The following is an 11533-nucleotide window of genomic DNA, read 5'->3' as shown; positions in this document are numbered from 1 at the left end:
CACAAGGTTACATAGCAGGTAAGCGCTAGAACTAAGAATTGATTTCAGGTCTTTTTGACCCTTGCCTAACGTCCTGTGCCCATATAAGACACACTGCCCCTGTGAATTTTGAAAAGAGAATAGCCACAGATGACATAAGAAAGCTGCAAAACAGATTAAATAAAATGTCAAGGACTTTGCTGAAAGCCCCTTGCAGCTTTCCATTTTGTTTAGCAGACAGCATTTAGAAAGGACTCAAAACATTTTCCTCAATACTAAAGCATCTCACTCAGACATCTCTCTCAAAGCCCGTCTCTTCCTTAACAAGAAATTACTTGTCCCTTAGTACAATCTCTTTAGCTACTTCTGCTTTATCGTACTCCATACCTCCTCTGCTGTAGGTGCCATTGTTTATTTCCCCTCCTCAAAATCTAAACCTGCCACATTCCTTTCTGTCAACATCAACATAACTGCATTTCTCCAAATGGAAAACAAGATACCTGGCATTAACAGATGTCCTTCAACACAAAGCTTCCTTAAGTCTTCAGCCACCACTACATACCACCTGAACAACAATAAAGAGGTGCTGCAATTTTTCCCCACACTACTACTTCTAAGTGGTGCGACAAGCATGTCTCTAGATGCCTGTAATGCACTAAGGCTAGTGTTTTATATAGTTTCCATAACAGTTATTTAGTACAGAGTGGAGAGAGTATATACTTTTCCTCTTCAACAGTGCAGAAAGTATCTTTGAGTCAAAGATGGTTTTTATACTCATTTCCTCCCCCTCCTATCCCCCCAAGAGTAAGTGAGCTTTGGTTCTTGTGCATTAGATGTCAGAGGTGATTACAGAATTGCTAAATTAACAAAGACAAGTTATTAGGAAATCAGCATCACTTATTTCTTAAAAATCACCAATCATGAATTCCAAATGACAAAAAAATAATTGGCTGGAAAAACATTGCTGGTATTTATAAAGACTATACAATCTAGGCAGCTTAACCTATATAACTACCCCTTCTTAGCTGACCTTATCCTGCGAGATACTACTACCTAGCCTGTGCTTTATTTGAAATCAGATAAACTTTAGGTTTAGACAGGTTTATGTTTTAGATGTGCTCATTTTTACAAACACTCTTCAGGAACTGGATGCTGGAAGCTCGTAGGCACTGCAATTTGCAATTGAGTACCCAAGAACAGTTTTGTGTTACAAATAACAATTATAATTCAAGTTTATCTCCACTACCCAAAAAGGAAAAATTACCACTCCAACATTAGGGACACAGCAAGGAAAGTACGTTCTGGATACATAATGCAGCATGGGTTTCATTTTTATACATACTTGAAAAATTGTAAAGCCTTGTGAAAAATGCAGAATGAGGAGTTTCATATTTTAATCAACATTGAAATAAACCCTGTAAACTTACCGAGCAAAATAGCCTTGTCTTCGGTCCTTCTTCTCTTCCTTGGTCTCCATTATGTACAGTCAAATGGGCAAGGTGAGTAGCTGAGCGTGATGCACTTTTTCCCCTCAGTACCTCATATCCAGGCAGAGTCCCCTGTATATAACATTTAAAAACAGGAAGTTTATAAATCAACATGTCAACAACACCTACAAAAACCAACAGGGTTGTGGAAATGCAATTGACTCAGTGACAAAGCAAAGTAAAACTTTAACCAGTCAATCCTTGCCATGTGATACCCATTTAGTACACAATAAGACAAAAAACAATAAATGCACTCAGGCCAGTTTCTTCAGCAGAGGAAGAGAGATACTGCAAAGCAGGTAACCCAAAGAGCAGTAGCAAGTTTTAAAACCCTGGAAGGATTAAAATATTTTGCAAGCTGTTAAACAGTTTATACCAAAACATCTTCCTGGTTTCACGTGTTTTATAGACAGGAAGACCAAGAGTAGCTTTGGAAATATCTAGTACAAACAGTACAACCAGAAAGACTTTATAAAAATTCTGTAAAATATTGAAAAGTAAGAAAGTTTTAAAATCATGTAAAGAAAAAAAAAAAAAAAAAAAAAAAAACCAGCGATAGTGAGTATTGCTTGGGCTCAACCTGGTGGCCCCTATGACTGTAAAGAATGGCTGGGAAGGGTCCTGGCTCCCCCAAGGCTTGCTAGGATCCTTTGGGATTGTGCACACGACTATAGGAGCAGGTATAAGCCCTGGGGAAAGCGGGGGATCCCACGGCAGTGCTCAGCAAGCTGGAAATTGTCACCAATGGGTTTCTGATGCTGGGTCAATTGGCCTGGAATGGCAGCTCACACCCAAACCAAGCAGCCGGTCTGACGGTCAGCAGCAGGAAAGAGCTCAGGTGGCAGCCGCTCACTCAAGGCCCTAATGCAAATCTTTTCACGTAACAGTTCCGTTTTTTCACAGGCGAACTGGACACAGTTCTAGTGATCAGGTGAATACCACGTCAATGGAAATTTTGCTTCACACCACTGACTTCACTACTCATTTCATTTTTTTGATGCAAGAAGTCAGAAGAAAAACCATTCCAAAACTCAGCCCCTTTCCTCACAGCAAAGCACCATCTGGCACATTGCTCAGAGCACGGTGTTTAGGAATACCTAAACAATTTATAGCTGTAATATAAAGCAGAAAATACAAAAGCTACCAAAAAAAAAAAAAAAAAAAAAAAAAAAAAAGAATGGCCTACACTCTTTACACCAGTTTGATTGTTGCGAACAATACGTAAGTTCAAACAAGTATACAGGGAGAACCACAATGGGCCTTCTGCTCTCCAGATGAATTGCAGTCACCTTGAGATAGACAGGACTAGGGAAGGTTTCCTGACAAGTTTGAGTTTGTTTGTTTGGTTTTTTATTTAAAAAAAAAAAAAATAAAATAAAATAAAATTAAAAAAGAGAGAGACCAGTAACCCTGGCTTTTGACACTGAAATCACCACCTCTTTGCAGAATGCTGTACTGAGGCACTTGGAAACCAGGAGTTGGGAATTTCAGAGCTGCTTGGTAATTGCTGCAATTAACAATATGTCACATCAGTTGCTGTCCAAGATCTCTGCCAAGATGTTTTATCCTCTTCCCCTCTCCAACACAGATTCAGCCTACCCCGACATCTTGTGCATACGCACAAAATAAATTAACTTCTTAAGAGTTCTTTATCAGTATTCCAGATTAAAGTTCAAACCAGAAGTTACTACTAAACATTTGAGTCTAATGGGCTGTATTACAAAGAAATGGAAGCCACATAAATTATGATGCGTAACAAAAGAAGAAAAATTCCTCCAGGACCTAATCAATTCCCATTATTTTCCCCTGCATTAAAAGATCATAAGCTACAAACTGCCAGATGTCAACAAAAGAGATAATGTAACAGAAATAGACTAATTACTTGAAAAGCCCAAGAACACTTATCATGGTAGATTCTATCAGAAATACTTGCCATAATTTTCTCTCCATATTTATGGAGCATCAGTCCACAGCAATCAAAGTCCATTGCTTCAAAATGCACTTTTTCTTACTCATTAATTTTGAATACAGGTAGTGCATCAAAGAGAATCCAGTCTCTCTGATCTTTATGCATCAGGTAGAGTCTTACAGTAATGGTCACTCTTTAAATGGCAAATTTGCCTAGGACATCTTTGGCTTTATAAAGAGAATACTATTTTATCTCTGCAAGTAATGCATGTTGCAGTCTTCAGCCGGACCCATAAACCTACATGACAGTAGCATAAGAATAACATCAAAACAAATTGTCCTGCTTCGATGTTCAGTCTGTATGAAGACATCACATACTTCCTGAGAATTCGATGCATCCTTGTCTTCCCTGTTGGGGCAGATCCTTAGATCTTCAGAGGATCAAAAATGGTGGCTTTGTTAGCACTGCATTTAGAGTCACAATAAATCTTTCAAAGCATACAACCTCCATAGCAAACTACAAATAGTTCAAAGAAAGTTCCCCTGTGCCTTCACTATGCTCTGCGGTGTGCGTGCAAGGCACTGATGGGCCAGAGATGAGTCTCATGTTGACACCAAGAACTATCAAATAACCACAGAGCACTGAGATAATATCAAACCCACGACCACGAGGACAGTGGGACTCATGGGAATGAGAAGAGGGAAGTGGAGAGAGCCTCTCTCACCTCACTGAAGCATGACCAGCTGGGATGAATGGAGGGAAGTGAGACCTGTCCTCAGGGCCTCACCTCATGCAAGTCAGTGGCACGCTCCTTCCATGCATTCTCTTCCTCTCCCATGATCTGCTGACCCCCTCCAGGGGAATACCAGCCCTGCTCCAGTATGGTGCTGGCAGATGAAGGGAGCAGAACTGCCCAGGGAGCCAGGGGGAGAAAACGCTGCCTGCCCACAGCCCCGTCTTGCCCAGTGCCAGAGCAGCCACCCACTGCTTTGGCAAAGAGGGGCACAAAGAGAGAAGAGGTAAGGCTTAAGCCTAGACCTAACCACAGATGCTGCAGGAGGTGCCAGCACTAAACCAGCATGGCATTGCTCAGCTCGCCAAGTGTAAGGTTTGCTGTTTGTTTTCATCCACACTAAATGAAGCTAGCAACGACAACACGGGCATGGAGACGGTTCTTTCCACATGAGCTGAAATGCAACTCCCAAGTTCTTTCACACGATGAGGGGGAATAAATCAAAGACTTTAAAAAAAAAATTATATTCATAATATATGGGCACTCAGAAAACTGGAATGTTGTCCACAGACCAGAAGTAACAAATGTTCAGGTGATTTTTTTTTTCTTTTGCTGATAAAATACACACATGGATCTCATATCCAGTCACCAATTAATGAAAAATTTCATAATTTTTCATATTTTCAATTTTCATAATAATTTAACATCAGGTTCCACTCTGTTGACTTAAAACTTATTTAGCTCACTTTCTTAGAAGAAACAAAGGTGGTGTTCCAGGAGGGCATATTTAAGGCTGAAAACTATACTTTGAAAATGTACTACTAGGAAAAGCAAGTTGATTAGGAGTGCAGATTTCATAACCTTTGAGTTTACTTTTGTTGTTGGGAATTTTTCACATCCTAACTGGCTTAATGAAAAAAAAAAAAAAAAAAAAAAAAAAAGGCCTGAAAGCTAGGAGGACCACAGTGTAACTCGCAGTAACTGTCCTGGAAACTAGTATTTCTCAAAGGTCCATTTCAATTTGTAGTTCTTTTAAGCAGTAACAGTGCAAAAGCCACATTTACTTTATAGGTTGTCACTGACATTTCAAAGTTACTTAAAAAAAAAAAGTAAACCTACTCCACACTTCCCCCCAACCTGTCCTTTGATATCTCCCTAGAAAGAAACCCCAGGTATTCTTTATTAACAGCTTAAAATGTTATTAAGGATATATGATCAAAATTAATCTTGGTTTCCTGGTAGCTCCTTTCTGGTAGAGACAAAGATTGAATCAGGCAGACTATTAAAAATGCACATATTTTGAGAATATTTATAATGCTGGGAGACAGACATCTTTCTCATATACCATGAGTACAGTCCAAACTCAAATGATGACAAAGCTGATTTTATAAAAATTTCAGGCTCATTTTAACCCTTTCTACACTGAAACAGACAGTGAAAAACTTGTATTACGTGTCTACAGCAATGCTAATTCTTTTATTAGGTAATTTCAAGAGGAAAGATTTTCCTGATGGACAAACAATGCATTTAAGTAAGGATCCTGTTAAAAATTTGCCACTCTCCAAATTTAGCCAATGTCAGCACCTGACAATTATATGAAGAACAAAATACAGCAAAAAGTATGGTATGTTTTTATGGTAGTCTTATTGCTCTGATTTTTTTCATTTATATTAGCATATTTTTGGATACTTGCTTGGTCTATTTAGGCTTGCTGCCAGGGGTTTTGGGGATGCTACTCGGAGTATGTAATGAGGATGGGAAAGCTCCACCAAAGGCCACAAAACAAACAAGTTTAAAAAAAAAAAAAAAGAATAACCACAAGAACAGAGTGAACTCCTGATTGTGGGTACCCATACCATTGTAACTGCCACCACCCTCCCAAGACCTCCAGAAATACAGCTTCCAGCTCCTGCTGCCCGCTCTGCCAGCTGGTACTGCAGGACAGCAGCTTGCTGTCATGGTATATTCAAAGCAGCAGAAGAGGAAGATGCTCTAAGTGTGTGGATAAACAAAGAGAACTGTATTTTTGAAGGGAAACATTAAAAATAAACATGTGAATAAAGCATCCTAAGTCCTCTGAAGACTTTGATAAATTTTTCTTCTTTCTTTAATTATTTTTCCTCTCTTTTCCCTCCCTTCTCAGGCATGACGATTAATATAACCTGCTGCTTGCGGTTTAAGTAGTTTGCATTTTTATGAGATAACAAAAGTACCTGCTTGCTGCACTTAGGGGTAAGCACCCAGAAATCCCGTCTGCTGGCTCTAAAGCATCGACAATCAATCCTCCAAACCTCCAGCTGTGAGCATTACTTTCTGAAACCGTGTACATGAACAACAGCATATTCAAAGCACTAGCAAAGCAGAAGCCAGTGAACTATCTGATTATTTTTAGACCATTCAATGGACTTGATAGCTTGTCTCTGGCCATCTGTGCCCACTGCAAGTCCTGGACAGACATACAGATTAAAAAAAAAAAAAAAAAAGTTCAATATGGTGCAATTCTCTCTCTATATTTTCACAGTCCTGTAGAGTCAATACCTCTCAACCAATGAAGTAGGAAAATGCTGTAAATCCCTGCTCTGCAAATGGGGAACTGAACCACAAGAAGTACCTCCACACACTCAAGTGAGAGCAGACCAGCATCATGTAAAAGTATCCTCCCACCAGCTTTAATCCAATCAGCCTCTTCCGGGGGCAGCAACAAGAACAAGGAAGGAAGACAATTTGACAACGAGCTAGTTATTATTTTCTGTGTAAAATTTAAGCTGACAAACTTTGGAGACCCATAGCACAGTTTCACCTTTATTTGGCTCTGCAGGCATATGCATAGAAATTAAAGCCCTGCTCCACAAAAGGAAATAAAAAGCCTAACTCCTCTGAGGATCTAGGTTTAAATAGCGCTCTAAGCTCCTTCAGGAAATATGTAAAAAAGCAATTAATTGAATTTAGGGAAAACAAGTCAAGGGTAGTATCCTGTACCTTAGCAGGGGCCTCACAAGGCAAGCAATGGTGGCAGCGATCATACTGTGAAAAACAAGCAGGGGAGGTGAGAGGCCTAAGCACAAATTTTCCACAGTTAGGAAGACGGAGCAGATTAAGGCAGAAGACTCCCAGTGAGGCAGCCAGGCAGACATGGTCATGCCAAGGACGCGGCAGGGAGACCCCACTGTGCCAAGGGAGCAGGATGCTGCCCAGACACACCTACGTAGCCCACACCTGCTCTCTAGTGGAGCATCCCACAGAACATTAGTTCTTTTATTTTCGCTTCTCTATTTCCCCTCTGCCCCCAAGACTACATACAAACACCACACACATCTCATATCACTGCACGCTTCCTTACTATCATCTGCTGCAATACGAACATTCAAATGTTGCCGCTGGTCATTTTCGGACACAAAGCATTACCAACGATTCTGCTTAGATCTGCAACTCTGCAGCAGAGTGTCTTCTTACAAATAACAAGTCTTCTGGGTACACGCACCAATTCTGACCCCTAAAAAATGCACCATGAGAGATGACAAGAATTACACCACCAAGTCAATATTAAAACCAAAAAAAAGAGGAAAATTATGCATGTCATACTTCAGGAGCAATATTAAAAATGTCTATCAAGCTGGCAGAATAAGAAATTGTAGAACAAATCACAGATAGAGCATTTTCAGCGTGTGAGATCCGAAACTGAACCCTTGGGGTTGCTATCTGCGCCTCTGGTGAGCCCAAAGCAGTTTCCAGGGCACTGTGCAGATGCAAATACATACAAACACACACCAACAAGGTAGCAGCATAGGGTCATACACAACACCTTTAAGCATAAGGCAACAGAAACAGGTTAACACGGAGGAGGAGACGTTATCATTTGCTACTGGGTCATATAAATGCATACGTATAAGCTTCACAACAAAGCACTAACATCAACTCTAGCATTCACTTCAACAGACATCCCATTTTTAAAAACAGGAAGGTGAAAGCACATTAGCACCTTATGAGAAATGCTAAACTTTGCAGTATTTCATTAATGCCTCACTCACTGGACTAACCAGGTTGAGTTTTACTGCTTTTATATTCAGCTCGTTTATTTCACTTGGTGTAATAGTAAATATAAAAGTTTCAGAATAAATACTACAGCATCTCAAGGTGAAAGGGAAACAGAAATGCACAGCCAGCAAAGAGGAGAGCAAGCCACAACTTTTTAGTCTTTTCTTCAGGCAGAATGACCTAGCTAAAAGCGAGATTGGAAGCTTTCAGGAAAACACTAGCACAAGCCAGTAAAACATAGCACAGACTAACTACATTGTTAGATTCAGCAGAATGAACAAAAAAGTTTATTCTAAAGCTATTTTAAGATAAATACGGAATTATTTTAATACAATTACATAGTTACATTTTAATTACCATGTAAAGTGTAATGTTATTTCTAAAACATCTAAGGTCTGTAGAGAAGTTCCAGACCATTATACGTAACTGAAGGGTGCTAAACTAACCTAGGAGAGCTTCTCCACCTCGGTGAAGTTAAGGCTGATGACTCAACCCTTGCTTAGGTGAATAACCCTTATTTATGCACACAACTCCACTGACCTTTAACGTACCAACCCTGTCATGTTTCTTGTGACAAGGGTGCACTCTTAAAATCCCCAAATAATTAAAATGCAAAAATTAAGAGACTGAAAATAAATCTGTATGTGGAAACCATTTCTGGACTTTTTGTTCAGATTAAACACAGACCAGTATTACAATTTCTCTGTCTCCAAATGGAGAGAGATATTCCACGTGGCTATTGCCACTGTATCTGTGGACAGTCAAGGGTAGTGAAGATAAGAGCTGGAGATAAGACAGGCAAAGGAAAAAACACACCCTTGCTCCTGAGGCACTGGCTGCAATGTTTAGGAGGTTATTATCCCCACTAGAGAGGTGCAGTAAGCTAATGGTCCAAGCATTTTCATTCCCTACTAATGCAGCAAGAACAGGTTAAGTTTAGAACACCTTCAACTCATCAGCTGGACCTGCAACATCCTGTCCACATGAACACAACTTCAAATAAAGTAAGTCAGAATCAATGTAACAAACATTTCTGATTCAGAAACAGAACAACAGTAATAAAACTTGATTCAGCTCCAACGGGCTCCCCAGCCAAATTATTTCTACCTTGTCTGGGCAGGAGACTTTTACCCACTAACTCAGGCTGTCATGTCTCACACAGAATAAGGGGAAGCAAAAGAGCTACCAGAAATTCCACATCACCAGTGACTGTTGTCAAGAGAGAAAACCACTCAGATTTCATTTTCCCTCATTGGCAGCTGAACATCACCAGATGCATTTTCTGTAAGAAGCAGTGTATTTTACTGTGTAATTCAGCTGCAGTTGCTAGACAGAAACTGTTTACAAAACAGTGTAAACCATTAACAGGTAGAGTGCTATGCCATACCAAATGTAAAAATGCAGTGCTGTTTGAAATCAGGTCGCTTGGGAAGATTTTCACTTTTAAGTCAACAAGAACATTGCTGCAGAAGTTTTCAAAGAATTAACACCTTCATTTTCTGTATCCCCTGTTTTAACCCACCCCGGTTCAAGTAAGCATCAAGCCCAAGCCTTCTGAACCCCGCAGAAGCCTTTCACACTCACATTGTACAGGTACAGGCATGTATGCAGAGTCTAAATACCAAATCCTGCATCTTTATAGACTGTTGACAGAAAACACTGGTCTCTTCCTAGCAAATACTGTGACAACAGGTACAAGGCAGCAGAAAAACATTGCATAAACAGAACGAATTCTGTAACCACTGAAATACAGAAAACCTCATACATGTAAACAACAAATACCCAACAATTTGCAGGGTGCTGGTTCCAGCTAATTGAGATTCCAGTAAATCAATGTACAGCATCATAGTTCTACCACCACTGAACAAGAGGAGGATGCAGTTTTCCATATCCAGAGCAGGTAAGCCAGATGTCACTGTTCTCTTACCTCTCCCTGGAGCACGCAGGCACACACACAGAGGACTTCTCTGTATATGCTTAGCAGCGTCCAACTACAACACTAAGTACTTGGAGTTTTCTAAAAAATAAAAATTGATGAACGTTCTTAGACACAGCGACTAGCATTTAGAAAATCCCCTTAGGACTACCTTGCCGATTTGGCAGTTGACACCAGCATGTTCCTTGCTCTCAACAACTGCTAGTTTTATCATCTGTTTAGAAACATGTCAAAGAAAGCCTGAAGATTTGTTTTGACAAGGTCAAAACATACACATACAGATAATCACATCACTCCCAAAGTCAATGAGCTACAGGTTCCCTACCAAGTTCATAGGGGCATGACCTTAGATTCCCCTCTCTCAATCAAGCAAAGGGACAGAATCAGCAAACAAAAAGTCTCTCCATTGTCACCACTCCTACACAGTAGTGTGTTACGAGAGCAAGTCAGGTAGAAAACAAAATCGGCCAACTGCCTGTTGCCACCTCCGTGCCAGGTGAGCAACCAGAAGAACTGTCCTATGTCCCATACATAGAATGTTGTTAAGGGCCATTGGATCTGCAGCTTCACATACACCAGGCCTGGCCATACATCAGAGTTGCTTCTACAAATTAGCTTACACAGGGCCTGAGCAGGATTTGCACTGGTGAAACAGCAGCACCACTGCAGACAGACACACAGCAAATGTCCTTTGGCCATCAAGGGGACCTTGGTCAGCCAAAGTGCCAAGCCAAAAAAACTGGGCTTTCACTCACCTCTCTCAGGCTGTTAAAATATGTCCATGAAGCACAGAGCTACCAGTTTGAAGTATTACTGCCCTTCACCTTCCTCCCTTTCACCTACTTCAGCTGTTTGCTACCACTCCTCCACCCAAAATTACCACACAAATTACCTGCAGCAGAGTCAGCAGAAGCAGCTCCGTATCTGCAGTCCAGTTTATATCCAGCCGTGCCAGCTCACACCCACTTCCAGTGGGCTTTGCTGTGCACAGCTGAACTGTAAGCACACCCTTACTTCTGCCACAGAAGGCAGGCCGGCAGCAGAAAGCTTGGGCAGATAACCATCAACGTGATTCCTTGAGCAGCCGCTTTGTTCAGAGGGCCTCAGCAACCGCACGCTTCAGAAGATCAGTGCTGCTGAGACATACAGCCCGCATTCATGAGATGAGAAACAAACTACAAAAGACAAAAGCATCTTCTCAGCTTCACAGCAAACTTGCTCTCTTGCTTCTCAGCTCTTTTCTCACCAACCCCCAAAAGGCATTTATACCAATGGTAAATAAAGTAGAGGTAAAGCAGAAAGAGACAGGTGTTTCACAGAATCACAGAATCGCAAGGGTTGGAAGGGACCTCGGGAGATCATCCAGTCCAACCCCCCTGCTAAAGCAGGCTCTCCTAGAGCATTCTACACAGGACTTCATCCAGGCAGGCCTTGAATATCTCCAGAGAAGGAGA

The 11533-nt window shown here is 40.8% G+C and overlaps 1 protein-coding gene across 1 annotated transcript in view; it reads right to left on the bottom strand.

Moving 5' to 3' along the window:
- NCOA7 (nuclear receptor coactivator 7) overlaps positions 1–11533 on the bottom strand; it is a 102156-nt gene that overhangs the window by 72694 nt on the left and 17929 nt on the right. Inside the window, 1 exon segment of the mRNA XM_009645251.2 lies at positions 1407–1538. Within this exon segment, the coding sequence (XP_009643546.1) occupies positions 1407–1456 (50 nt within the window). The 5' untranslated portion in view covers positions 1457–1538.

The sequence above is a fragment of the Egretta garzetta genome, unplaced genomic scaffold (genome assembly GCF_000687185.1).
Source record: "Egretta garzetta isolate BGI_Z169 unplaced genomic scaffold, ASM68718v1 scaffold18, whole genome shotgun sequence".
NCBI classification, from domain to species: Eukaryota; Metazoa; Chordata; class Aves; order Pelecaniformes; family Ardeidae; genus Egretta; species Egretta garzetta.
This window is presented reverse-complemented; position numbering and strand designations above follow the sequence as displayed.